Source organism: Chlamydotis macqueenii, chromosome 25, assembly GCF_036417535.1.
Source record: "Chlamydotis macqueenii isolate bChlMac1 chromosome 25, bChlMac1.mat, whole genome shotgun sequence".
In the NCBI taxonomy this organism is placed as follows: Eukaryota; Metazoa; Chordata; class Aves; order Otidiformes; family Otididae; genus Chlamydotis; species Chlamydotis macqueenii.
The window spans coordinates 5,741,113-5,766,441 of NC_141580.1; the positions used below are offsets into that span (position 1 = coordinate 5,741,113).

General features: G+C 47.3%; 1 protein-coding gene across 3 annotated transcripts in view; it reads left to right on the forward strand.

The window, feature by feature from the left end:
* MYO1D (myosin ID) overlaps positions 1 to 25,329 on the forward strand; it is a 158,551-nt gene that overhangs the window by 45,871 nt on the left and 87,351 nt on the right. For all 3 annotated transcript variants that reach the window (XM_086766952.1, XM_086766954.1, XM_086766953.1), the window contains 5 exons: positions 5,031 to 5,101; positions 6,845 to 6,919; positions 8,413 to 8,545; positions 18,316 to 18,482; positions 23,089 to 23,296. In XM_086766952.1, the coding sequence (XP_086623078.1) occupies positions 5,031 to 5,101; positions 6,845 to 6,919; positions 8,413 to 8,545; positions 18,316 to 18,482; positions 23,089 to 23,296 (654 nt within the window). The remainder of the gene's footprint in view (positions 1 to 5,030; positions 5,102 to 6,844; positions 6,920 to 8,412; positions 8,546 to 18,315; positions 18,483 to 23,088; positions 23,297 to 25,329) is intronic.

Sequence of the window (25,329 nt, forward strand, 5' to 3'; positions counted from 1 at the left end):
TCACTTCCTTTCCTGTGTGGTGCCTTTTCTGTTTGTTTAGATGTAACGGAATAAGGAAAAAGACGCGCAGGGGTTGGAATCGTTACCGCTGCCTATGAAATGCAATGCCTGAGAGCCGCAGCAGCTCCTAACCGCAGAGCAGGCCGCGCGGTCTGGGTTTGGGTTGCGCCTCGAGCGACCCCGTATCCGGCAGAGGGAGCTGAAGTATGGCTGATGTGAGATGGGTTTTAATCCAGGCATAAAAGAAGCCTGAGCTTGTGCCTTGGCATATCATGATGTCATCTGTAACCAATCGATGCGCTGTTCCAGCCCACGTGACGTTCTTCCCAGGCTGCTCTAACACATAGTGACAGTGAAATTATTCACACTTCTGCTTTATTACAGCACTGTGAGGTTTTTTTTTTTTTTTTTCATCGTCATTGGCTACAAAACATGCTCATCTCACATTGTGCCTATAATGCGGCGGGCCTCTCGCCTGGCTTTGATTTCGGTACAGTGTACCAATTAAAGGGCTTTATTTATTCCTTGCTTGGCAGCACGGTGAAAACACGGCCACCAGCCTGATTAATTTGAGAATCTTTCACACTGAGTAATCAAATAAGGGCCTTTAATTTATTAATGCCTCTCTACTGAGAAAGGTTTGAAACACATCGTTCAGAAGGCCGGTCCCCCTTCTCCCTCCCACCCCAGTCTGATATTTTATGTAGGTCAGAAATACAGAATTAGCTTGGTTGTGTAAGATACGCGCTAAAGGCTGCCTCCAGGGAGGCTGAGCATAAACAATAGATCTGGATGTGACTTGTTTGGGTCGAGGCTAGGATGAAAATAAAATAACGGCTTTTTCCTCCCAGATGTGGCTTTCCTGAAGTGCCCTTTAGCTGCAGCACACCGGGCGTCTCGTCTGCCGCACGTGTCCTGGCTGAGGGAGGGGAGCAGGGCATCTCGCTTTCTGCATAACCTAGAGTTAGTGGTAGGTGAGCGAGGCATAGCACATTCTGAGAAAACTCACCTGCAAGTAAGCATTTTCATGAAGCCTAGTCTGGGTTTGTACGTTTTAATACAAATTACTTCCTTTAGTAGTACTAATGATTGTGAACAGTGGAGCCCTGGGGGCTGGAGTCTTAAATCCTCTGCAGTGGGGTAGTGTGGGAAGTGGTCCCGTTGCTGGAGCTGTCTCCTCAGTAGGTGTAAGCTGGTAGAGAAAGGAGTTCGGTTTCTGTTCTGTCCTTGGTCCCGCGCCTGCTGAGATGTTGTGGTTCTGTCTCTGAGAGAGCAGGTTGTGCTTTTATGCAGTGGGGAAGAGGGCTGAATTTCATAAACTACATGGGAGGCTTTAAAATTAAAATTTTTTTTAAAATCTCCTTGAGTCCTTACCTTCAGAAGTCCCTTCACAGCATAGGAAATGTTGAAGAAAATACTGCCGGCTGCAGCGTTCCTCAGCAGGGGGTGGCATTGTCAGAAAACTGCACAGGCAAGGAGGGAAACAAGGAATACTGCTGTAAATAACGTTTGTGGAGGGTGTGATGTATCTTTCTGGCTTGCTAATTTCTAGTTTAAATCAAAAGGGCCTTGAAAAAATTGACCCATAAAACTCCTAGCATCGTAATTATGTTTTTTTTCTCCCTGGCAGCTTTGCAGATGTCCTTTAGTGGTATCAGATCCTCAGTCCCACCTAGTAAGTGCTGTAGCAACCCTGAGCTCTCTAAGCCAGCCTCTTCTAGCTTGAATTCAAACAAAGGCCTTGATTTCATTTCATAATTTGCTGTTGTGGACTGCAGTAGTGTTGTCCGGGTTCTAGAGAGCTCAGCGAAGCTCGAAGCCGTTCCTAAAGAGTTAACGCATGTGTGTGGTACCTTATGGGAGCAGCTCCCATCCTGCAGCCCCAGTTAATGCTTCGCCGCTCCCCTTCGGAGCGTGTTGTAGGCTGGCTCCGTGTGGATAAGCTCGGAGGGGCTGCTGTGCCCTAAATAATAGTGTCCTACTTTGTGTACTGCTGTCTGATCTGCTGCTGTCTGCTTCGTTGTCCTGGTGAAAGCCAGACAACACCAGGAAGAATACTGACAAACAGTGCCACTGTGGGTATGTTATGGTCCCAGAGCATGGGTTGTCCTTCTCCGAATTGTCTAATGCTGATCTAGATCCGTACAAACGCTGACTATTCTGATAGTACTTCTCAACATCACAGGTTCCTTTTTGCAGCCTCTTGAGGTTCTGATTTTTTTCAGTTGATCTTACACTTTCAAAGGATCAAATGCAGTCATAGACCATCTGTGAATTCCTAAATCTTCACATTGTGAAAGTGTCAGCCTCAACAAACCGATTGTGAAGGGAAGAATGAGAAAGTCCATTCCAGTCCCCCTGATGTAGTATCTCCGAAGACAGCAGGCGATAGTTAATGGCTGAGGGAGAGAATATGGGACAAACATGTACCGGTAACTTGATATGCTCCCAGTCTCCAGTGGTCTGCAGCCTCGGAACCTCCTCAATCAGGGCTGGTGTCCTTAATAATTTTTTTTTTTTTTTTTTAATTGACAAAGAATTCCACAGCTTATATACTCACATGAAGAGCCCTTCCTTCCTGTTTTCCTCTCTCCTTTTTCCCTTTTAGGTTACATCTGTTGCCTCCTACTTCTTGAACAACAAAACACACTTCACTGTCTTCCAGTACATCACCTCCATGTCGTTTGCCATCATCTCCTGGCATTTCTTTCGTAACCTGGAGAGACTTGTTCATTTGGCCCTCCCTCCTGTAGCAATTAGTCACTGTTGTTGATTGGTTTTGCCCTTCATCAAGCCTCTTCCAATTCTCCTGCATCCTTTTTGAGATCGAGCATAGTTATTTGCTGGGTTGAGAATGGACCACTTGGGGTCTATCATTTGCTGTGAACTCTGGCTTTTCCCTGTGTATATCACTATTCATGTTGAATTTCATTTGCTCTTTTTGCCGTTCCTTTAGCCTCTCACCTCTTCCTGTGGTTCTCCACAGCCAGCCATTGCCTTTATGTCCCTGAATAATTAAGAACCACCAATCAAGCCTGCTCACCTTCCTATTACCCAGATCATAGCCCATTTAAGATGATGTTAACAGTGCAGACCTCAGCGCAGACCCCCAGGACTCCTGTTTCCCATCTTTCCGGCAATTTTCTCTGTGAGGAACCTTCATCTGATCTTTTATAGCAGCTTAAATTCTTTGAGTTGTTAGTGAGGAGCCTTGTGAAAAGGCTCACGGAAATCCAGGCAGACTGTCAACTGTATCAAAACACTTGCTGTTCTTTTTTTTTTATTTATTTTTTTTTTTTATATAATTTCAACTGATTTGCCTGGTAGATACAAAGATCACAGCGAGAATCACTACTTAAAAAAATCCCCGGTGTCATGTTAAGCCACCTTCCAACCTCTCCAGTACTGGGTGGATTTTAAGCAAGAAGCTTGTGCAGCCAGCTATGTCCTGTCTGGTGGCAAACGTTGCTTCATTTCATTGAGCTTTTGCTTGTCTTGTACCCCTTCTATCGACATGTTGGTTTGAGAGGTGTGGTGTGGGTGGCTGAAAAAAAAGCTGTTACATCCTCCATGGCCCCTTACTGGTGAGTGCAGCTGCAAAAAGAAAAATTATTTTGTCTTTCTGGTGTGGCCTCATTTCTCCGTTTTCTCTGTTCCTGTGACACATCTGTCAGCTCTGTGGACCCTGGCGTGCTTCCTGCTGTGCTGGACTTCTTATACCTTTGGAACTTTCTGTGTGCCTCGTTACACAAACTTTTTGGTTTCCTCCTTGTGATTTTCTTTTTTTTCTATTAATATATATTTTATTTTTTCCATCTGTTTTGTCAGTTTGAGCCAATCTGTTTTCTACTCTGGAACACCGGTAGAGTTTTTGGGAGGATATCTCCTGCCCTGCAGGTTAACCATGCTGATTTCTTCTTTTATTTTCCCAAGACTTTTGGTACGTAGTGGATACTTGCTCACAGCCTTTGGTGTTTTTAAGTGGCACCCATGCTTCCTACAAAGACTTAATTCATCTACCTGCTCCTTTTGGATTTAACAAACATCCTTATTTTTATCTTGTTCTCCTTTTTTAATTAAGCCAAGCCTGAATGGATTTTTTTGGCTTCTGTTATTCCCGAAGGGATGAGTGTGTTATGATCAGTGCCACTGAATTGCACGTGATATCTTCGTTGTCGTGAAGGAACACAGGGGAAGCCTGAGCTGAGAGCAGGGCTTGGAGCTGTGACCACCCTGGGTGGATCTGCAGGGGAGGTCACTATTTGAGGGGTCTTGGATAGAATAATAGAAACACAGAAGGGTTTGGGTGGGAAGGGACCTTTAAAGCCCACCCAGCCCAACCCCCCTGCCAGAAGCAGGGACATCTCCAACCCGATCAGGTTGCTCAGAGCCCCGGCCAACCTGGCCTGGAATGTTTCCAGGGATGGGGCATCCACCGCCTCTCTGGGCAGCCTGGGCCAGCATGCCACCACCCTCAGTGTGAAAAATTTTTCCCTAATATCTGATTTGAATCCACCCCCTTCTATTTTGAAACCATCACCCCTCATCCTGTCACACCAGGCCCTGCTGAAGAGTCTCTCCCCACCTTCCCTGCAGCCCCCTTTGGGCACTGGGAGTCACTCTCAGGTCTCCCCGGAGCCTCCTCTTCTCCAGGAAGAAGACTTCCAAAAAAAAAAAAAAAAAAACAAAAAACCAACAGACTTAACTCTTATTTGTTAGAGTCATTCCTTCACTCTTAATGTTCCTCTGCGTGCACAGATTTTTTTTTTGCTTAATGGTGGTTTTGAGATGGTACCAATTTTGGAGCAAAACTGTAGGCTCTTGTGATTTGATTTTGTACAAATATAAGTTCTTACAACACATCTGTGAAAAAATATTATAGAGCAGTGTTATAGCTGGATTTCACATCCACACATGCATACATGAAGTGGAATAACTAGAGTTTCCATTTCTGCTTCCAATGCCTATTGCTCTTCCATGAAACTGGAAAATCCACCGGTCGTGTTTTAATGCATGTGAATTTATTTTAGCTTTGTGCAACTGACAAAACGCTGGAGTTTGACAGAGACTTTCGAATCAAGCACTACGCTGGAGACGTGATGTGAGTTTCTCTCAGAAATAAAGTTACACCTTCTATTTTTGTTTTTTTAGCCAGCTTTGAAGTGGTACAATATTCTAATTTAATGCTGCATCTGGTACGAACCAGAATAGCTGTTGTACCGAATTACAGAGCGCAGCAGTTGCTTAGCAGTTAAATCTTGTGCTGGTTACTCGCTGTGCAGAATATGATTTTGTACTTGGAACTGAAACTAAAGGAGAGTATGGGGAGAGGGGAGAGCAGTGCCTCGGGAGAAAAAAGGAGGGGGAAAAAACAAAAGCCAGCAAACCTTTATGCGAGAAAGCGATACCAAGCTAAGAGAATCTAGTTGAGCCATCCATTTAGTATGTTTGTATAACTCTCTGGATTTAAATCCTTAAATCAGTTTGAGCAGACAACATACAGAGTAGCGTTGAACTGCGGGAGGTGTCAGTGCGAGAAGCCTCTCCTGCTCAGGCTGAAAAGTTTTCTGTACCTGGAGCCCGCAAAAGTGTCTGCAGTGTGTGACGGTGATGGGAAGGAAGATCGAGTCGAAGTGAGAGACGCCGGTATGTTAGAAACTGCTCACTGGGAGAGCTGTTGGCTGGAATATCACTGGAGTGGTTTAATGGCTTAGGATTTGTCTAACTCCCCGTGCCAGCAGAATCTAAAGGGAGTTAATGAGGAATTAACTCAGGATTTATTTTACCTTGGGATTAAATTACTTTATAAGTAATTGATACTTATAATTTAAGTATATAAATTATATACTGGAGCCCGTTCAGCGCAGCTGGATTTTGTTCTGGAATCTTTGCTGAGCAGTTGCTGATAGGCGTCCCTGACTTCACAGCATTTTGTCAAGGAGGAGAAAATATAAGATGCCACTTCCGTACTGCCAGTGGCTGAAAAGTTTTGTAAAAGAAAACTGAGTGTGGAAATACTTATGGATAAAACAGCGCAGGATCAAATCTTACGTGGAGCAGTAATGTTTGAGGATGGTTCCGTGCTGGGGTTTGAATGTTACGGGGCTCTGGGTCCCAATGCATGCAGTCTGGGTGCAGGCTTCCTGGCGGGATCTGAAGCTCGGGAAGCAACTGAGTGGGAGTCACTGGATGGGAGATTTTGGACCTTTTCTTGGAGGACAGAGCGCTGGCTGGTTTGAGTTGTGGAGAAGAGATGAAACTCTGAAATGGTAGTCTTTCAGGGTGGTGTTTGTGTGGGAGCAGAGGAAGGAAAGAGTCCAAAATGTGTGTGTGTGTGTGTATTTCCAAGAGAGATTCCCAGCCACTGGTTATGGGCTGGTTTTTATTTCGGGCGCTCTCCCACTAGAGAATCTTCCTTGACACCAAGAGAGGGACAGACTAGAAATACTGAGAAAGAAAATTTCTGTAGGATTTTACGCAAACACATGCTCTGAATTAGGAGGCACAAGCCATGAGTGTGACTGGAATTTGGGCCATCTGCAGCTTGCTCAAGCCCTGCTAGGTGTCTCAGCCATCGCACTCTTCACCTGCCAAGTTCAAACAGCTTGAGAAAACTGGATGTGTGGTGTTCCTGCGCTGGAGGTGGAAAGCTGGGCAGAAGGATTTAAGTCTCCCACAGTGCTCATGCAGCAAATTAGTGTCAGGGGATACAGAGCTGGATTCCTGGTTAGCGTCTCCTGTGTCTGTAGAGGGCAAGGATGCTGAGTCCACACTGGTACCAGCAGCTCGGAGAAGGACTTTGCTTCTCTCCAATTAACTATCTTTTCCTTTTTTTTTTTTTTAGTTACTCAGTCACTGGATTTATTGACAAAAACAAGGACACTTTATTTCAAGACTTCAAGCGCCTCATGTACAACAGGTAGGAATACAAATATTAATGAGGTGAATTTAAATCAGATCCATGAGAATCCTTTTTTATAGAGTGGGTGCTGGGAGAGACTAACATTTCGCTGACGCTGTCTTTACTGTGTGTGCACGTGAATAATCACATTGCTTTGGGCTTTGGTCTTTGTACATCTACTGCGACCCGAAGGCTGTTAATCTGCTTTTTCAGGATAAAGTCCTTACTCTGTCTGTGTTGGGTTTGTTCTGATATAACCTTTGATTGAACTAAGTTTCCAGTGTGTGTTTGAACTCGGGTCATTGTGCAGAGATCACCTGTGCTGCGTGATTTGTCATTAACCAGGGGGTTGGACCGGGTGCAAAGATGCCATTACTGCTCTCGCTTTAATCAATGCTAGAGATACCGAGCAGTGCTTGGTCCACACCAGGTATCACGGGCCCCAGCTAGAAGTCCCTGTTCTGAAAGGAAGTTTAGGGGTGAGGGGAAGAATGGACGAATAATTTGAATCATTCTTGTATGTGCAGTGACATGAAAAAAGTAAGCCATGTAGTTTAATGTGATAAATACTAATTAGGCAAGTAATTTGTCTTTGATGAGCCAACTTGACATCCTATCAACATACATATGTGTAAAGTGCCTCAGAAAGCTGTTTTCCTTGGCAACAGGCATTAAACAAGTACCTGTGGCCTCTCCCAACCTTTCAGAGGCTTTGCTCAGAGGTAGGTGGAAGTCGGCGTAAAGTGCCCTGCAGCCGCTCGGACAGCCCTGTTTGCCTGGTTTCAAACCTCGCACAACTGTTCACTGGAGTTAGTCCTGTTTACTCAGCGAACTCCCTCGAACAGTCTTGCTGTTCGTGTTTTCGAAACTTCACATCAACCAAAAACCTGCAAAATATTTGCTGTACGGAGGGTTTGTTAAATTTAGCCTCTGTTTACCGTTGAGTCTCTGGTAAAGGCTGTGCACAACGCCCGCTGACAGCATGTTAAAGTGTGTGATAGGTTGGCTGTGAGATTGCTGAAGCTGCTGTCAGCTTTTGTCTGTTCCTGAGCTCTTGCCATCCCTCATGGCCATTTCACCATTTCAGCTCACCTTCAACCCTTTGAGAAAATGTAGGCTAAAATCTGTAAATTATTTTCTATATCAAGAACGGTGCAGAAATACAGCTGGAAATCAGATAGCAAGTTTCAAGGGAGGGTGTTGTGGGCTATGGTCTTCCTTGTTTCTGTTTGTGTCAGTAAGGCAGACTGCTTTTGGTAGATGACTTCTGCGGGATTTTTACTATCCCATTACTGCACATCTTTATCTGAAGAGGAGAATGCGTTTTTCGGTTGTAAGCTTGAACCATATATTGCTCCAGAGCAAGAGATATTTCACCCAGGAATGTCTCATTGGTTCGGCTGATACCTTCTGAGCTGAAAACACCAGTAGATGTGGACAAAAGCAAGCTGTTAAGTTTGGAATTTAGTGGAAGTGCTTTAGACTGTGCAATTAAAGAGACTGTCTTTTAGCTCGAACCCTGTGCTGAAGATGATGTGGCCTGAAGGTAAACTGAGCATCACAGAGGTAACTAAGAGACCTCTGACAGCCGCTGCTCTTTTCAAGAACTCCATGATTGCACTGGTGGACAACCTGGCGTCAAAGGTAAATATTTTTGTTTCAAAATTGACTCCAACTTCTGATCAGTAGGGTGTAGCTTCTCTGTGGAGAGGGTGCCACCTTCCTGTCGCTGCAGGCGGTCGGAAAGCCGAGCTGATCCATGGCAGCTGAGCTTCCGTTGTGCCAGTGGGCAGCTGTGAAGATCTTATGGGAGAGTTGGCTGCCATCCCTGCAAAAAGAAGGTGGTTTTTTGTTTCCTCTGCAACCAGTGTATCTTTCACGTGTAGGAAAGCCAATCTCTTTTAGATAATAATTATTATATCAAATAAATAATCACCTTCAACAAAGCTCTGTTGGTGGGGGGCCCAGAGGATGTGGTTTCATGGTGGAGAGATTCTCTTTCTGGCTTTCAGCGCCAAGTCACAAAAATACAGGCAGACCTGTGTGATTTCCTTCTTTCCTCCACTTTGCTGTGACAGAGGCTGAGAAGTGCAACCTTTTCCTTTCCTAAATAATTACATTTTATAGTAGAAGATGTTGCTTTGGCCAGCACTGCTTTGTGTGAAGAAGGGTAGGTAAGGGAGTGAGACAGGAAAGGGGCTGTGTGCACGCCCTGCAGCCGCATGGCAGGACGAGGCGAGCGGTGCGATCCCTCCTGCGAGCAGAGGTCACTAAGAAATAGCTGGGCATTACTGGTGCTGGGTGACCTTGCTGGAGTCCCCACATTTTGGCAGTATTGTGGAAGGGGTACACGCTCCGCAAGAGATGAGCGGTGAGCCCAGAGTAGTGGTGAACGTTAACATTTAGAATAATTAATCAATAATGGGCAACATCCTCCGGCTGTCTTCTCGGGAGTTGTGGGAGCAAAGGAAGTGTTAGTGGCCCAAGATCTGGAGGGAGAACGTGCATGCAGATGTAGTAGGGCTAGGAAGAGCTGTGTGGAAAGATGATCCTTGTTCTGATGAGAAGACCCTGTGAAGAGCAGAGCACTATTTGAATTTTTGCTTGGAGCAGCAGCTGCATGAGTAATAAAGTCTTCATAGGTGCTGCGTTGGTGGGAGCACGGTGATGCAGTGCTGGCTGTGTGCAGGAAGAGCGATCTATCCGCACGGGGAGCATCACAAGGAATGGTATATTGCTTTCTGTTTTCCAAAACTGGGAGATGAAAACACGCTTGCTTTATATTTTTGAGTTCTAGTTCTGGAGCATATTTAATCTTCAGCAGTCAATCTGCAGGAGGGTGTGCAAGCCCGACCAAAGCCATCTCCAGGTGCTAACTGGGCTTTGTGACTGAGGAACGAAGGCTCAGAGCTCCCCCGGTATAAGGGCTGCTGAGAGGATGCCCTCGTTAGCCCGGCCAAAGGCCAGGTCCTGCTTAAGGCAGGGACTGTTAGGAGAAGCTGAGAGAGCTCCTGCCCCACTGCCTGTGCAGCCGGGAGCTTTCCTGGGTGGCAAGTTGGTGGGGCCGGAGAAGGTGGCTGTGACCCTGATGGACGGGAGATGGGGGCAGACCTTAGTCTGACTTTCCAAGGAGTCAACATTTACCTGATCTGTCAGTCCTCCAAATAATTTACTGGCTGTCCCTAAACTGAATTTGATATAGAGATGTAGAGAACGCAGAGAGGTTTCTCCGCCTCGTGAAGATGAGTAGCTGGGGAAGGAACCGGGCTCTGATTGATGCCGCTTGTGACAATGCAGTTCTGTCGTGCAGAGCAGTCACGTTCTCTCTTGCCTGGCCAAATGGGAAGGGAGTCTGAGGCACCGTGGCGAGGGCTTTCAAGCAACACAGATGGAAACTGCTGGGAGTGTTGTGGTGGAGGGCTGTGATGAAGGGGATAGCAGGGAGCTTTTGGTGGGGAGGTTCTGCAAGTGCATGTGGAAAAACTTCATTTGCTTGTTCAGTGGAAAAAATATTCTAGGCCACCTGGTATTTGTAAAAATAGAGTCCAGAGAATGCCACGCACTGTGGTGGTTTGAACAATTCCTGCAGCTCCCCACAGGGGATGAAGAGCTTAAATTGCACATTATCCATCCTAAGTCAGTAGGTACCAAAATTCATCGTCGAAGGCTGGCTGGAGCATGTGAAATGAGTTTGTTTCAGTCTGTTTATCGTCAGAACCTCTATCACAAATGCCAGCCTTTTCCAAGGACAGGCCATAACCAGGAACTGTTTCCAAGTCAAAGTTAAGCTCATTAATTTACTAGGAGGTTCCTGCGTGTCTCTCAGTACGCTCCTTTCCCGTTCTTTACCTCCCCTAAACTTCCACTGAGAAACTTGTGTTTAAGTTGTTGGGGTTTTTGTGATTTTCTGTTGAACAGCAATGAAGAAAACTGTGTAAAGCATTGTATTTCCCAGAGAGTTATGGATCCCATTAAAGCGAAGGCCCTCATTAAACAGACATGTTTGTCAGGATTTACAAGGGCTCTGGCAAAGCTGGAAGGAGCCGGGGGCTGTCAGTGTTTTATGGTCAACCCTTAGTGTGACGGCGGGCTGGAACGACGGGGGTGAAATCCGCACTCTGGAGTCTGGTATTTAAAAGTTTACGTGGCTGATGCTCCTTGTAGAACGGTGTTTGTAGGTACTTAAGTTTCCATACTAAATTACATAGTTGAGCTGCAGCTGTTTCTAGTGGAGAGCCTGGCTGTCGTACATCTTAAAAATCTGAAAAATTTGGTGAGACCACCCTGAAGTCAAACTTATCTTCCATTAAAGGGTCTAACTTTTGGTGTGTCCTAGAAAGGAGAGGTGGCTTAGGTAAGGGTCCTAAACACGATCAGTGTGTGCTTCAGAGTGAAACAGAGTGCAGAGAGGTAGCACTTCTGTGTGGCCGTCGCAATGTGGGGATCTCCGTGAGGTGAATTTTGGACAGTTAATAGTGTGTGTGTGTTATTAGCAGCTAAGAGCTCCAGGCATTCGAGCCAGGCTTTGCTAGATGCTGGTTACACGCAAATAAAGGGGATGCTCTGCCTCTGAGTCATTGCCGGTTTGGATCCTTATTTCAGCGCTCTTCCTTCTGCTGGGGGCTGGAGAGCGGGTCCAGGGCTGGTGAAACCACCGTCTCTTCTGGGGACGTCCCTCACGGCAGTTCCGGGTACCGGGATTCTGCCCTGGGTCCTGTTACTCATTCTTCCCGTGCTTAACGTGGGAGGCACAGTTGTGCTTTGGGGATCGACGGTGACAAAGCCTACGTGCCTGACTGCAGTTTGGAGCCCGCGGGACCTTTTTTGGGAGCCCTGTGGTAACAGCTGCTGAGCAGAGCTCTCTGGAAACAGCATTGCACAAGCGCCGTTAGCTGCTGTGGGCTACGGGCGGCAGAGGAATAAAGTTCCGTAGGGAGAGGTAATAGCAGTCAGCTATTACAGCTCAGCTGTTTCTCAAAAACCAGGATGAAGATGGGCTTGAGTTTCGTTGCAGTTTGAGCTGATGATTTATTGACATTACTGGAGCGTGCCCAGCATGTAAGTGCAGCCAGCGCTGCGTTTCTCATCCTGGCCTCCCATTCCACGTGGGCTGTTCCTGTCCTGCCCATTTAATGTTTCTCCGTAAACTGCTTTAAACCGTATTTCTGTCCTCTGTTTCTGCAGTCCTCGAGCAGGACGGCAGTCCAAGAGCTCCTCTTTGTTGACGCTCATTTGGCCTTCCTGGAGAGCAGCTGGGCTTTGGCAGTATCAGCAGTATCTTTAAACCTGTCATCTGGGGAATGGTCTCCAAAAATGCTAATTTAGTGGGCAGGAATAATAATAATTTCAGAAACAAAGCGCAAAGTCTGTGAATACAGTACCTACATATTACTTGATCATTTAACTTTTCCAGTATGTAAAATAACTGCCTTTAAATTTGTGTTTTGTTGATATTCTGGTTTGAATCTTGGATTTGATGTGGAATCAGAGTTTTGCGGCTCCTGAGAGGAAGAGGCAGGGCGTGTGGTTAGTGGGGTGTCAGGTGCTTCCATTGGGGTGAGTGGCATGAAAGTGTTGCTAACACTGCAGGAACTGTTCACAAATGGATTTTAACTCCAGCAGCATATGTGCATGTCCACACAGGTATGAGGGCTCAGGAAATACGCTTTTTGAGGACGCTGAGCTGAAGTTGCACTCGTCAGTACTGGTATCTCAGTAGCGCTGTAATCCTCCAGGTTTACATTGAGAGTCTTTAGGGCAGAAACCTCTTGTAGGTAGAAAAAAGTGCCTTTTTTTTTTTTCTTTCAAAAAATGTGCCAACCAAAAGAAAAACTAGCTTTGTGGAGTTGCCAGGTAACGTTTCTCACATGTGTTTTACTGCCCGTGCTGTTCTCTCGGGGAGCTGATCCTGCTGTGATGGATTACTTTGGGGGGCTTTTCTTTCAAATACTGACACAGAAAGTGCTTTGGCTGTAAGTGATGAGCTTCTCCAGGAACTCTGGACATGCCTCTCTGTCTCTTTTATTTATTTATTTATTTTTCCTTAATTTCCTCTCCTTCTCTCCTTTTGTCTGACTCTTCCTTCTTCTGTACCTCTCCTCCCCTATCTGGGTTGACAGGCTTCATCTCCAGTAAGCGATCATGTCATCACTGTGAGTGACTGGACAGATCCAGCACCAATTTGCCAGTCCTGTCTCCTGTCCCTTCTCTCATCTAATGAGCTATAAACTAGGGAAAAGAAATCTCTCAAGGAGGAGTTCGTTTAGGGTGCAATGACTTTAAACTGGTTTGGGTTTTTTTAACACTTCAGAATCCAAAATTCTCTCAGCTTCATTTAAAATAAAAAAGCGTGGCAGTTAGGCAAAGCTAAACAGCTTTCAGAGCTGAGGCCTTTGTGTCTCTCTGTTTCAGTTTTTCCATTTATAAAATGCAGCTCCCAGGCTTGACAGCTTCATGGTGCAATAATGAGAGCTGCGTAATTATCCCTCTGAAGAGCTGAGGCTGGTGGGATTGTGAGCCTGGAATAATCTACTTTAGAATTTCCCCTAGTAGCTGTCATTGCTGTGAGGCTTTAATTACACTGTAATTGCACTGGTAGATGATCTCCTGTCTGTGCAGGAACTTCCTATTCCTGTTCTCCAAAAGGAAAGCAGCATCTTGACTTCTGCCTGTTGTACCACATGCAGGTACAGTCAGTCCTCTTTGTGCTCTTCTGGAGTCACGGGTTCTCTGCGTTGAGGTTTGGTGCATGTTTGAGTGGCAGAGACATGACCGACAGCCACGCAGCCAGCTTTGAGGGTGAGGGCAGTTTATGTACGAGCAGTAGTGCAGAGCTGTGAACTGGATGCTCTCGTGTCAGTAATGAACAAGTGACACCACATCCCTTGAGGCAGAGGGCTGGGATGCACGTTCTTGACTTCATATTCCGAATGACTTCTCTAATTTGGCTCCTGTGTTCTCAAATTGTTGCAGTTCTGTGGATCAAACATAGAATATTTGTGACCTCAATCTCATCCAAGGATTTCTATTCATCTTGACATCAGATGCAATGCAGCGGTGTTGAGGGCAGGTCTGGCATGGTCTGGCATCACTCTGATGTTGCTGACCGTGATGCTAATGCTGGGATGGGTCTGTCCTCAAGGGTTGCTAACGTATGGGTGCAGAAGTGGCCCAAGCTGAATATTAGTTCAACCAGGCCAAGTGCAAGGTCCTGCACATGGGCTGGGGCAATCCCAGGCACAAATCCAGGCTGGGCGGGGAATGGATTGAGAGCAGCCCCGAGGAGAAGGACTTGGGAGTGATGGTGGATAAGAAGCTCAACACGAGCTGGCAACGCGCGCTTGCAGCCCAGAAAGCCAACGGCATCCCGGGCTGCACCCCCAGCAGCGTGGGCAGCAGTCGAGGGAGGGGATCCTGCCCCTCTGCTCCGCTCTGGGGAGACCCCCCTGCAGCGCTGCGTCCAGCTCTGGAGCCCCCAACAGCAGAAGGACGTGGAGCTGCTGGAGAGGGTCCAGAGGAGGCCACGCAGATGCTGAGAGGGCTGGAGCAGCTCTGCTGTGAGGCCAGGCTGAGAGAGCTGGGGCTGTTGAGCCTGGAGAAGAGGAGGCTCCGGGGAGACCTGAGAGCGACCTCTGGATGGGCGTTAAAGGCCCCTTCCCACCCAAACCATTCTATGATTCTATGTCTAGCAAGAGGAGATGGGGAGAATTGCAAACCATTCACGTTCATAACTGTAGACTCTTTCATAGCTTCAGGGGTAATTCAGGGAGTGCTCTGTGTAACCTGTGTTTTCCCTAAAAAGCTCGTTTCCAGTTGTACAGGAGACTTGTCCTAGCAGGTGGATGAGCTGGCCTTTGTTTCTTGCTGTACAACTGAGAGATTGCAACACAGAGCTCACACTGCAGGCACCAGGTCCAGTCAACTCCTGCTCCTCATCAATGATAGCTGCCGTGACCACGTCAAACCTACTTCAACACCGATTTGAGGTTTAGAAAAGGCTGCTTCTACCTTTGGAGTTTGACAGACGATGTCTGAGAGAGCGTGAAGAGCACTGGTGACAGCTACGTTCCCGTGGCACAGCTGAGGGCAGGAGGAACAACTGAAGGAAAAATCACCACCCACACAGACGGCAAGTTCTGAGAGCTGGCAGGAGACTGTCGAGCGAGTAAAGACCTTGTAAACCTTCTTACCTTCAGTGCAGAGATAATTTTCAGGAGAAAGCCAAAGAAGTTAATAATGTAAATCTCTTAAAACTCTTTAAATTGTACCAGCACATTGGTTTTCACCATCCTCACCCTAAGGAAAGGAGAACAAATAGCATGGGTAGGGATTGTGTGGAATGACCGTGGCAGAAGGTGCTCAGTGTGGTGGTGGCCTTGGTAGAAGACCTTACGCAGAACAGAGCTGTTGCTTGGCTTCCTGCTGTCCTGGGGAAGCTGTGTCCTTGGTGTTCCTTCCTTTTGCCAGCCTGCCGCTCTCTGAGGAGATGAAAGGATGGGCGGGATGAGGAGAGCACTGCCCTGCCGGGGGCTCAGCTGGTTATTCGGAACGGGGCAGTTTTCTCCACTGCGTGTGCAGCTTTGCCTCAGTCTCCCTGGTAAGGAAAGGAGCCAAACAAGACCGTGACAGAGCTGTCCCTGACATGCTATGTGAGGAGAGATGAGGTCCCTAAGGGAGAGGGGAGATGATGTAAGAACGTCCATTGCCCACACGTCCTTCTGTTGACCCATGCGCTCCCTGTACCGGCTCACGCGCTCCTGGGTTGCTGCACGGAGGGTCGGCAGCGCAGGGATCCTGTCAGCTCCTGTGTGGGTGGCTGGCTCAGGTTTGTCTCACTCTCCTCCCTGCTGGGTATTCCCATGCCAAGGACAGACTCCAGGAGAAAAGCACAGCTTGGTGCTACTGGTCGCATGCTTAAGAAAGCAGGGAAATGTTCCAGTCCAGCACCTTCCCCGGAAGGTCCGCTGGCTCGTATCAGGTTCTAGGATACGAGGTTCTGCTTTTCCAAGGCCTCTGTGTCTGTTCAAGGATGATCCTGTTTCTTCAATATTACTGAAGGGAAACTGGCAATTTTGGGCCTTTCGTATTATCCTGAGATTAGGTAAGTGACCTAAGACCATAGAAAATAGGCCTAAATCGTAGACAAATCATAGAAAATAGGGCTAAATTGTAGACAAATCATAGAAAATAGGACTAAAGGGGACCTTGGGAATTTATCTCCTGTTTGAGGACACCTCTGCTTTTTCTGTGCAGGTGCTCATTCAGGCTGTTCCTCTCCAGTGACGGAGGTTCCCCTCCTCTCCGTGGGCATTCTGCTCCCGTTCCTTTTTCTCCCGATGCCTAGTTTGAGTTTTTGTGCCATGGTTAAAGCCAGGGCTTCTTTGTAATGAAACTGAATATTTACTTTTCTTCATATCTACCCTTTAAGTGTATAAAACCTAACATTGGGATGATTATGTGGCTCCTCAGTCCTTCAGACAAAACCCGTATTTCTTCTGAGTGGCATTTTCTGGATTTTGGATCTTTCTTGGTGTTCCCTGCTTGTGACTCACTGCCAGTTGGATCCCACTTGAACTGCAGTGCCCTGAACTGCATGTAATGTTCAGATAAATAGAATCTGTTTGATTTCTTTGTCTTGCAGTTTTCTTGTTCCTGTGCCCCCTCCTTAGAAAACCTTGAGCCTGACTCATGTTCAGCCGGAGCTCCTAGATCTTTCTTTAGCATTAGTGCCAAATCAGGTTTCCATTCTTTTATTTCAGAACTATTTCTGCCTAAGTGTAGACCTTCGCGTTCATCCTCACTAAATTAATCTCCCTTTTCCCCCCGCCACCGACCACTCCTCCCATTTGTTAACGCTGTGGGTTCTTGCACTCTGAAGCTGTGTGTTGCCTACGGATTTAGTACCCACGTTGCGCTCCTTCCATCAAATCTCTGGGGAAACCGGCTGGTGGAACTGGAACAGGCTCCTTTGGAGAACCCTGAGGTTTCCCTCTTGAGAAGGGGCCTCTGGTCGCTCAGAGCTGTTTTACGGATGGTTTCACACCCACCTGTTACACCTAGTCCAGGGAAAACTGCTGAAATTTCATTCTGAATTATCAGTTGTGGTTACGAAAGGTGACATCTTCTAATGTTCAGATTTCATACCAGCTGCTTATCTCCCTTTGTCAAAGTGTTGGCTTTGCAGTTAACTGGCTTGTTAAACGCTCCCGTTCACGTGCGTCTTTGCCGTGGCCTCTGAAGCGAGGCTCTGGCCGTACTGTGACTTTCTGAGCTGCCTGGCACCCTGGTTTGGGTTCTCTCCTCGGCTAGTGATGGGACGCGGTGGGCAGCAGGCTCTGCCAGCCTGCAGAGTATGCCACTCCTTTTGCAAGGGCTACGTAAAAAATAACATGTATTAATGTTATAGGAATATAATTTTACCTTGAAAAACTAATGTGGGCCTTTATGATACTTACTAATTGCTTTTCCCCCAATAATAAAGTTAGAAGTGGGATAGCAATGAAGAGAAAGGAAAAAAAGAGAGAGAAAAAACCCGTTGTGGTGGAAGCACGTACATTTAGAAGACTTTCAGCTGCTCTTCACAGGCTGGTGCTATTTACGGACCGTGTTGGCCTGGATGACAGTTGCTTTAATCTCAAAAGAATAACAGCAAACACGAAAACCAGTCTGTCAGGACTGTACGTGGGGCTCATCTCGTGGTGCAGGCGGGCGGCGCAAGGTGTGCGACGTTCTGGGACGCTGAGCAGCCAGAGCCGGCCTAGTGGGCTCGGGCAGGACCAGCCGGGCCGTGCTGGTGGAGTGAAGCCACCAGGCCCCGTTCAACCTTGGGGTTGAAGGCAGGTCTGAGGTGGGGCAGGAAGAGGAACTCGCGTGGCGGTGGCTTGTGTTTGTCCTGGGAAAGATGTGGTGCTTGTGGTGTTGAACTGGGCTGGAGGGTGGCTGGGCATTGCCCTGCGCAGGGTAGTGTTCGGTGATTGCCATCATTCAACCGTGTTGCTGCAGGCTTGGGAGGACTGGATCCAGCATAGTTTAAAAATACGGGGTAATCCAGGCTGCTTTTAGATGTTGATACTGGAATAGCCATGTCCAGCAACCAGGGCAATGACTTATATTGTTTTTTCTGTCTTTTATGAAAACTGGGTTTGGTACTGTCCCAGTCTGTAGAGGAGGAGGACGTGGACCTGGCTCTGGTGCACCGCACAGGGCAGTCGCACTCGCAGGAGTAACGCGTGGGTCCTCTAGAGATGTTCCAGCGTCTGAAAGGGAGGAACGTGTTATGTGCCACTCGTGTCAGTGCTGTTCTGACGCTGTAATTCCTGTTAAATAACCAAACCTCGCTCAGGTGGCTGAGGTGGGCTGACATCTCCATGTTTTCATGAGGCTGCACAGACTGCGTTCTTGATTTGTCCTTGCAGGAGCCCTATTACGTCCGTTGCATTAAGCCCAACGATAAGAAGTCACCGCAGCTTTTTGATGAGGAGCGTTGCAGGCATCAGGTGGAATACCTTGGCCTTTTGGAGAACGTGAGAGTCCGCCGAGCAGGCTTTGCCTACCGCCAAACGTACGAGAAGTTCCTTCACAGGTAAGAAGGTTGCTGGCTAGCGGCTCCGTTCAGCTCTTTACAGGACAGCTCAGACGCTGGAATGAGGTGTGTGAGTTGGCTGTCTCCCTTGAGTCCTCTGGGCTCGTGATCCTCGCTCTGGAGCAGCTGGGTGGTGGTGTGTTGAGTTTAATATCTGCTCTTGGCTCTGATAAAACATGGGTCTACCAGGGACTCTGGTTGCTCTCATTTTGTGCCAGCAGATGTGTTGAGGTGCATACGTGGCACGTGGGCTCAGCGTGTGCTAAAATTCATTTGCTGTGTTACTCTCTGCAGCAGGAACGTGTAATGAGGTTCTTCCCCAGAGCATAACCCTAAACCCGGAGCTAATTAACTTCTGTGTTCTCTCTGAACGTCGGCTGAGTGTGGCAGCAAGGGAGGCGGACAGATGTCTGGTGTCTTGGGAAGTGCCTGATGGTGCATGATGACGTTATGCGTGTGCAGGAGGAAACCTCTGGACTTTAAAACTGGAAGCCTGAGAAAAGGATAGTAACGTGACCCCATTAAAACATGGGTTTGATACTTCTTGCCCTCTTAATTCCTACCAGGCTTGTGACAAATGAAATTTTTTTAATTGAAATTTGTCTTACGGCTTCACTGAATTAGCGTGGGTGCTGAGAATTCAACCTTTTACTGATGGAACACTGAGTTGATTTTGAGTTCTGCTATTGAATCAGATGAGAAAAAGGCCCTGGGGGTAGAAAAAAAAATGAGCTATTCAAGCAGGTGGGATGTCATGCGTTAGAAACAAAGCGCTGTTGAAAGATCTTTGCTGTTCACTGTGGAGATTTGCCTGGATGTTTTGTGATCCCCGAAGTGGAACGAAAGGGTCTGGCTTACTCTATCCGGTCTCAGTTTTCTTGAACGTTACGCAGTGGTTAGAGCGTGCTTTTGCCCTCACATGTGGAATTCATTACCATTTCCTCTTCTGATTTGTGCGATTACTATTAATATAAACAGCTGCTTTGTTTGTGATGAATGCTTGATGAGCTCCTGTAAGGTTCCGACCAGCAGTGGTGTTTACAGCCAGAAAACCAAAGTAGCACGTGGCGACTGGTGCGGCCCTCGGGCTGCTGGAGCATTTGTTCTGCCGGACCCTGCAGCAGGTTCCTTGGCTTTGGGTGAGACAAACCCTCTTACGGGGGCTGGGGTGTGATTTGTGGTACAAGCCACACACCTTTTGAGTGTTTTTTGAAAAGGGGTCGCCAGGGATTTCTGTTCCTTTATATTTAGCCTTAGCCTTTAGGCTTACTGGGAGACTGGGAATGTGGGGAAGACTGCAGGCCCTTCAGTTCTGGACTCCACACTGCGTGTGGGGCTCACTGGAAGATAGATCCAGACTGACCCAGCGAGAGGCGGTTTTGGGACATAGCTCTGCTGTTATGCTGTGAAGATGTAAAAGTTCAGGCTCAAACAGGTGTTTAACTCCCTTACAGGCCCCGGAAGCTTTTGGATTGTCTGAGCCCGAAACAGTTACCTGGGTTTTGTTTTGCTGCTCCTTCTTAGCAGGGACAGGAGATATAGATCAGGATATATAGAGATGGGAGATAGGTGCGTGTGTGTGTATGTGTGAGTGCATGTATGCCTATGTTTTAATATATGTATGTATGTGTGTATTTAAAAACATACAAAAAATAACTTTCCTTTCTGTAGGACAAGAGTTTGTTGCTACTTAGCCCTAAAGCACTGTCAGGTAATTGATGTCTCACATCTACCAGTAGGAAATGAAGTGCAGCACAGTAAGACCATTAATACATGTCCTTTTCAAGCTTTCCTTGAAATGAAGAAAACTTTTTAAGCTCTGTGCAAACCAGTCTGCCCTCACCAACTTGTAGAACGCAAGACCTAAGTATTTTTTTGTTGCACAAGAGTTGGACCAGTTGGAGAAGGTCCAGAGGAGGGCCACAAAGATGATCAGAGGGCTGGAGCACCTCTCCTGTGAGGACAGGCTGAGAGTTGGGGCTGTTCAGCCTGGAGAAGAGGAGGCTCCGGGGAGACCTGATAGCGGTCTTCCAGTACCTCAAGGGGGCCTACAGGAAAGATGGGGAGAAGCTGTTCAGTAGGGCCTGTTGTGATAGAACAAGGGGTAATGGGTTTAAATTAGAAGGAGGTAGGTTTAGATTAGATATTAGAAAAAAATTTTTTACAATGAGAGTTGTAGAGCACTGTCCCAGGTTGCCCAGAGAGGTGGTGGATGCCCCATCCCTGGAAATGTTCAAGGCCAGGCTGGATGAGGCTCTGAGCAACCTGATCTAGTCAGGGATGTCCCTGCTTCTTGCAGGGGGGTTGGACTAGATGACCGTTGAAGGTCCCTTCCAACCCTAACCATTCTATGATTCTGTGATTCTAAGAGATGCTGCCTGTTACTTCCAGTTGTGTGAAAGGCACGTCAGGACCATGTGTCTTGCATAGATCTGATGCATTGTTTTGTTTTAATATATAATTCAGTAGCAACAAAAAAAAAAAGCTGATTGGATTTCAGAAGGGGGTCCGTGTGTAGGGCAGGGGAAGAGTGGTGCCTGCGAGGCATCTGTCGGCGTGGCCGTGGTTGAGCATAACCCGACACTTGCACCGTGGAGGCATCCGCACGCCGGTTCCAGGCGATGTTAAACATAGCACGGAAACGACACCGAGGTGGCTGTGAACCGCAGGGCGGGAAGAGGAGAGTACAACCCGGCTTCACGTGCAGGCCTGATAGTTTTCATTAAAACTTCGTCGTTTAGTGGCTGGCAAAAACCTTGGCTCGTAGGAGAGCTGCGCTGGGAATTGCGAACTCTCGTCGCAGCCTCGTGCGTGCCAAGCACAGAGACGAAGGAGAAGGGAAGGTGATGGAGCCGTGGATGCTGAATGCACAAGTGACCTTGGAAGCTGTCCAGATCTGCAGGCAGGAGAGGGGCCAGGTTGTGGTGTCAGTGAGCGGATTTATTTTGGGTTCTGCCTGGCTGTAATTAGCAGCGAGGTTGGGATTTTGACTCGCTGTGGCATCCAGGTCACGCTCTCGGCTGCGGGGAAGGAGCTGGAGGCGTTGCCCTGCGCGTGCCGTGGGAGGGACAAAAGGGCTGTGCGATGTCCCACTGCGGTCCCACATGTGTGGGCTTGGAGGGAGGTGGCCCCTCTGCCCTGGGATGGCTTTGATTGCCACAGTCCTGGTTTTGTTATCAAGGAGGAAGAGAACTTAGCACTTATTTTGGGCAGGATTTCAGTTCTCTGACATCTTATCCCTTTTTTTTCTGATAACTCGTGTGTTTGCACTGCCACTCTGTCTCAAGGTGGAAGATTTTCCTGGTGAATTAATTGTTGCAGGAACATTTTCCTGATGAGAACAGGAAAGAGAAACCAATATAAAGTATTTATGACCTGTGTTACGTGTATTTGAGAGGAGAGTGCTTTCGCCAGCCAGGTATCAATGCAGAATCTCCTGCGGTGAGTCCGAGGAGGGTTTTTAACAGCCTGTTACTACATTTATCGGTAAGATACATAGTGTGTGTGCTGTAGCCCTCGTGCTGATGCTGTTCCCTGCTCAGACACAGTCCACATCTCCATTTTTCCCCTCTTCACCAGCTTACCCAGGAAGGCTGATTTGCTGAATGAAGGCGACACTGTGGTGCATTTCCATGCAGGCTCATTTCAGTTTGGTAACTCCTGCAGCACCCGCTCCCCAGTAAAAGGGTTCATTGCTGCCTCCATTCAGTAGCAGCTGACAATTCAGGATGTCCAAAGCATTGAGATGGGGTCGTGGGCTTTTAAATAGAGAAGTGGTTGAGGTTGCTGCATGCTTGTTTTATTTAGGACAAGAACGCAGGCACTGTTACAGTTTTGGTTATGTCCATAAATCTTACGCAGAAAATTCACTGTTGCTTTTTGCAAGTGTCTGTTCACCTCATCAGCATTTCTGAGGGCTGGTAAATGTTAGGGAGAGCAGAGTCCGGTGCAGGTACTGTGGAGTCTGGTTTGCAGTTGTCGTAGTTGCAGTCTGCGTTCTCTCTCGCAGTGTGAAAGGCGTTTGGAGAGCAGGGACGGGAGGGAACGACTGAACAATTACAGGCAGTGGTGGTGTCTGCACAAACTCTGGCAGTCAGCTGTCTGCTGCTTTGGTAAATAATAGAATTTGTTAGAAATGGCTGCCAAAATGGTGAGCAAGAAAAATTATTTGCAGAATTTTGAAATTTAGATTTTCTGACAAAACAATTGATTACGATTGGCTTCTTATGCAGAATGTGAGCAAAACAAAGCTTTTCTTCCTCACAAAAAAAAAAAAAATTCAAATGGAATGCTGAGAGTGAATAATGGAACTGCTGAATCCACAGGGTGGCAACGCTGAGGTTTGCCGTGTTGCATCAGATCGGTGTTGATGAAGTGAGCTCATCACAGTATTCTTTTTTTTCAGTGTCTCACAAAATCATACCTCATATTTTTCCTTGGATTTGAGGATCACAGTTCCTACAGAGGGTATCTTGAGGCTCTTCTGTCTATGATCAGTGTTATTAGAATTTAGATGACAGTTATTTCTAAAGTGTGTTGAAGGCTGGCCTTCTTGAGAACCTGGATGACAAGTTTCACATTTGTACTTTGTGCCTTGGAATTCCAGGTACAAGATGATCTCAGAATTCACGTGGCCAAACCATGACCTCCCTTCAGACAAAGACGCTGTGAAGAAGCTCATAGAGTGTCACGGATTTCAGCACGACGTTGCTTATGGCAAGACCAAGATTTTCATCCGCACGCCTCGAACTCTGTTCACCTTGGAGGATCTGCACGCCAAGATGCTTGTGAGGATTGTCCTCTTCCTACAGAAGGTAAAGCTTGGTTTACTGCATTAAAAACTCAGTTCAAGTGCATTGAAAAGTCCTTTGCTGTCTTTTCAGGCTCACGTGCAAAAATGCCAAGTCTGCACAAATTCTAGAGTACTGCAGTTTGATTGCTGCTTAATTTTTGTAAAGCTCTTTCAGTGGTGTTCTCTGCATTGGAGTCTTGATGTGGTGTGCTGTACTGCGAGCTACAGGACCTACAAGATTGCTGGGTCCTATTTAAAAAACTTGCTCTTTACTCAGGGAAAGGAGGCTGCCTGGAAACCTAGAGGAACTTTCATGGATGAATCCATAAGAAGGATGCACAGCGGATATTGAGATGGGCTTCCAGGTGTAAAAGATTATTAGTGGATCCGTAGCTGGTGGCAAACATCAACTCTAGTGTTAAAACTCTCAAAGTGCAGGGAAAGGAGTGAGAGGGAAGGAGAGAGTGAGAAGAGAGACAGGGAAAGCTTTCCCCAGAGGCCAGCTAAGGAGAGAAGGGACAGGATTCCCGAATGAGCGTCCTCCCAGAGCGTCCTTTCTGGTGTAGCGTGTCTCCCTCATCGTACTGCTCCATTAATAACTGTTGAGTTGTTATCAGGACCTGTGTGAAATCCCTGTTGTTTTATCTTACGATACGGTCTGTGCTGACCGAAGCATGCAGTGACCAGGGGCAGATGCTGGTGTGTATTCATTTATTAAGCTTTGAGCATCCATGTGATTGAGTTCCGTCATGTAAACTAAAAACCACAGCCAAGGCACACAGAAAGACGGGGTGATTTGCGCGCTAGTGGCAACCACTCCCCGTAAGACCCTGCCACACCGTGCCATACTGGGGTTTGCAGGTATGAGCCTGGGAGAATGACAGCACAGGAACAAGGGGAAGCACTGCTGGAAGGCTCTGGAAAACGCTGCCCCAGCAGCGTGGGCAGAGGTGTAGCAGAGGGAAAGGCAGCCTGCGGAGCAGGAAATGGGGAGCCTTTGGCGTTACAAAGGGTAAGACACCCAAGGCACTGCGCAACAGGACCTGTGCGCTTCTCTTCCCTCTCTGAAGGTGGAATCTGAGCTCGAGATCTTTCCAGTCTTACCCTTAGGATAAATCATTTTACATCCTGTGGCTTCAGGGGAGACACACACTCAGACTTTGCTTACGGATACTGTTGTAAGCCACGGGGGTTCGTGGTGACTTGGCTAGCTCCGAAATCATTCAGGTGCTTTGTAGGGTAACAACAGCCCTCAAAAGCAATGTACACCAGAGGGGAAAAAACACAAGAGCTGGTTTTAGTACTTCCTGAAAGCTGTGCTCTGTGTGAGTGTGATCTGTCTGGCAAAGAGCAGCAACTCCTGACGTTCACAGCGGCAGAAATGGTGGAACTGACTTTGTCCTGACAGGGGCTGTTGAGTAGTTCAAGACTTTTAGAACTGTATTTCTTAAAACACATTTTTCCTTTGTCATTCTTGGAACTCAGGAGACAACAGAACTTCTGAAACCCTTTTTGCCTGTCAGAAATAGACACTGCTGACAGATGGCTGTAAAACCTTCATGGAGAAAAAGCCTGCGGAACGCTATGCCGTGAACACACGTTGATGCAAACTTTCTAAACTTGATGGACTGAATTGCTTTTGGGGAAGAGCATGACCCTGAAGGAACAGTTATCCACTGCAAGCTTCAGTTGTGTGAAGCAGTGACATTTCTTGTGTTTGCAGTGCATTTGATCCAATTTCCTTTCTGGAAAGCAAATTTGTCCAGTGTGGAAGGAGAGTGTGGAGTCCAGGGCTGCATCTCTGTGGGTGTGTGTTGTGCCAGATTGCATGGTTTCCCTTCAGTAGGGAATTGTGTAAGTTGTGTATGTGTGTGTGATCAGTTTTTCTGGAAACGCAAAGCTCAGGCCACTCAAAGGGTGCAGGACCTGTCTGGTTTTGAGCTGTGTGGTTCAGCGTTTCCCTTCCTTTTTGAGGCAGTGTTCTGCCTGCCCTGCTGATGAGCATCACAACAGCTTGCTTGGACAACTTGTCATTTTCTTCCAGGTCTCCTCCCT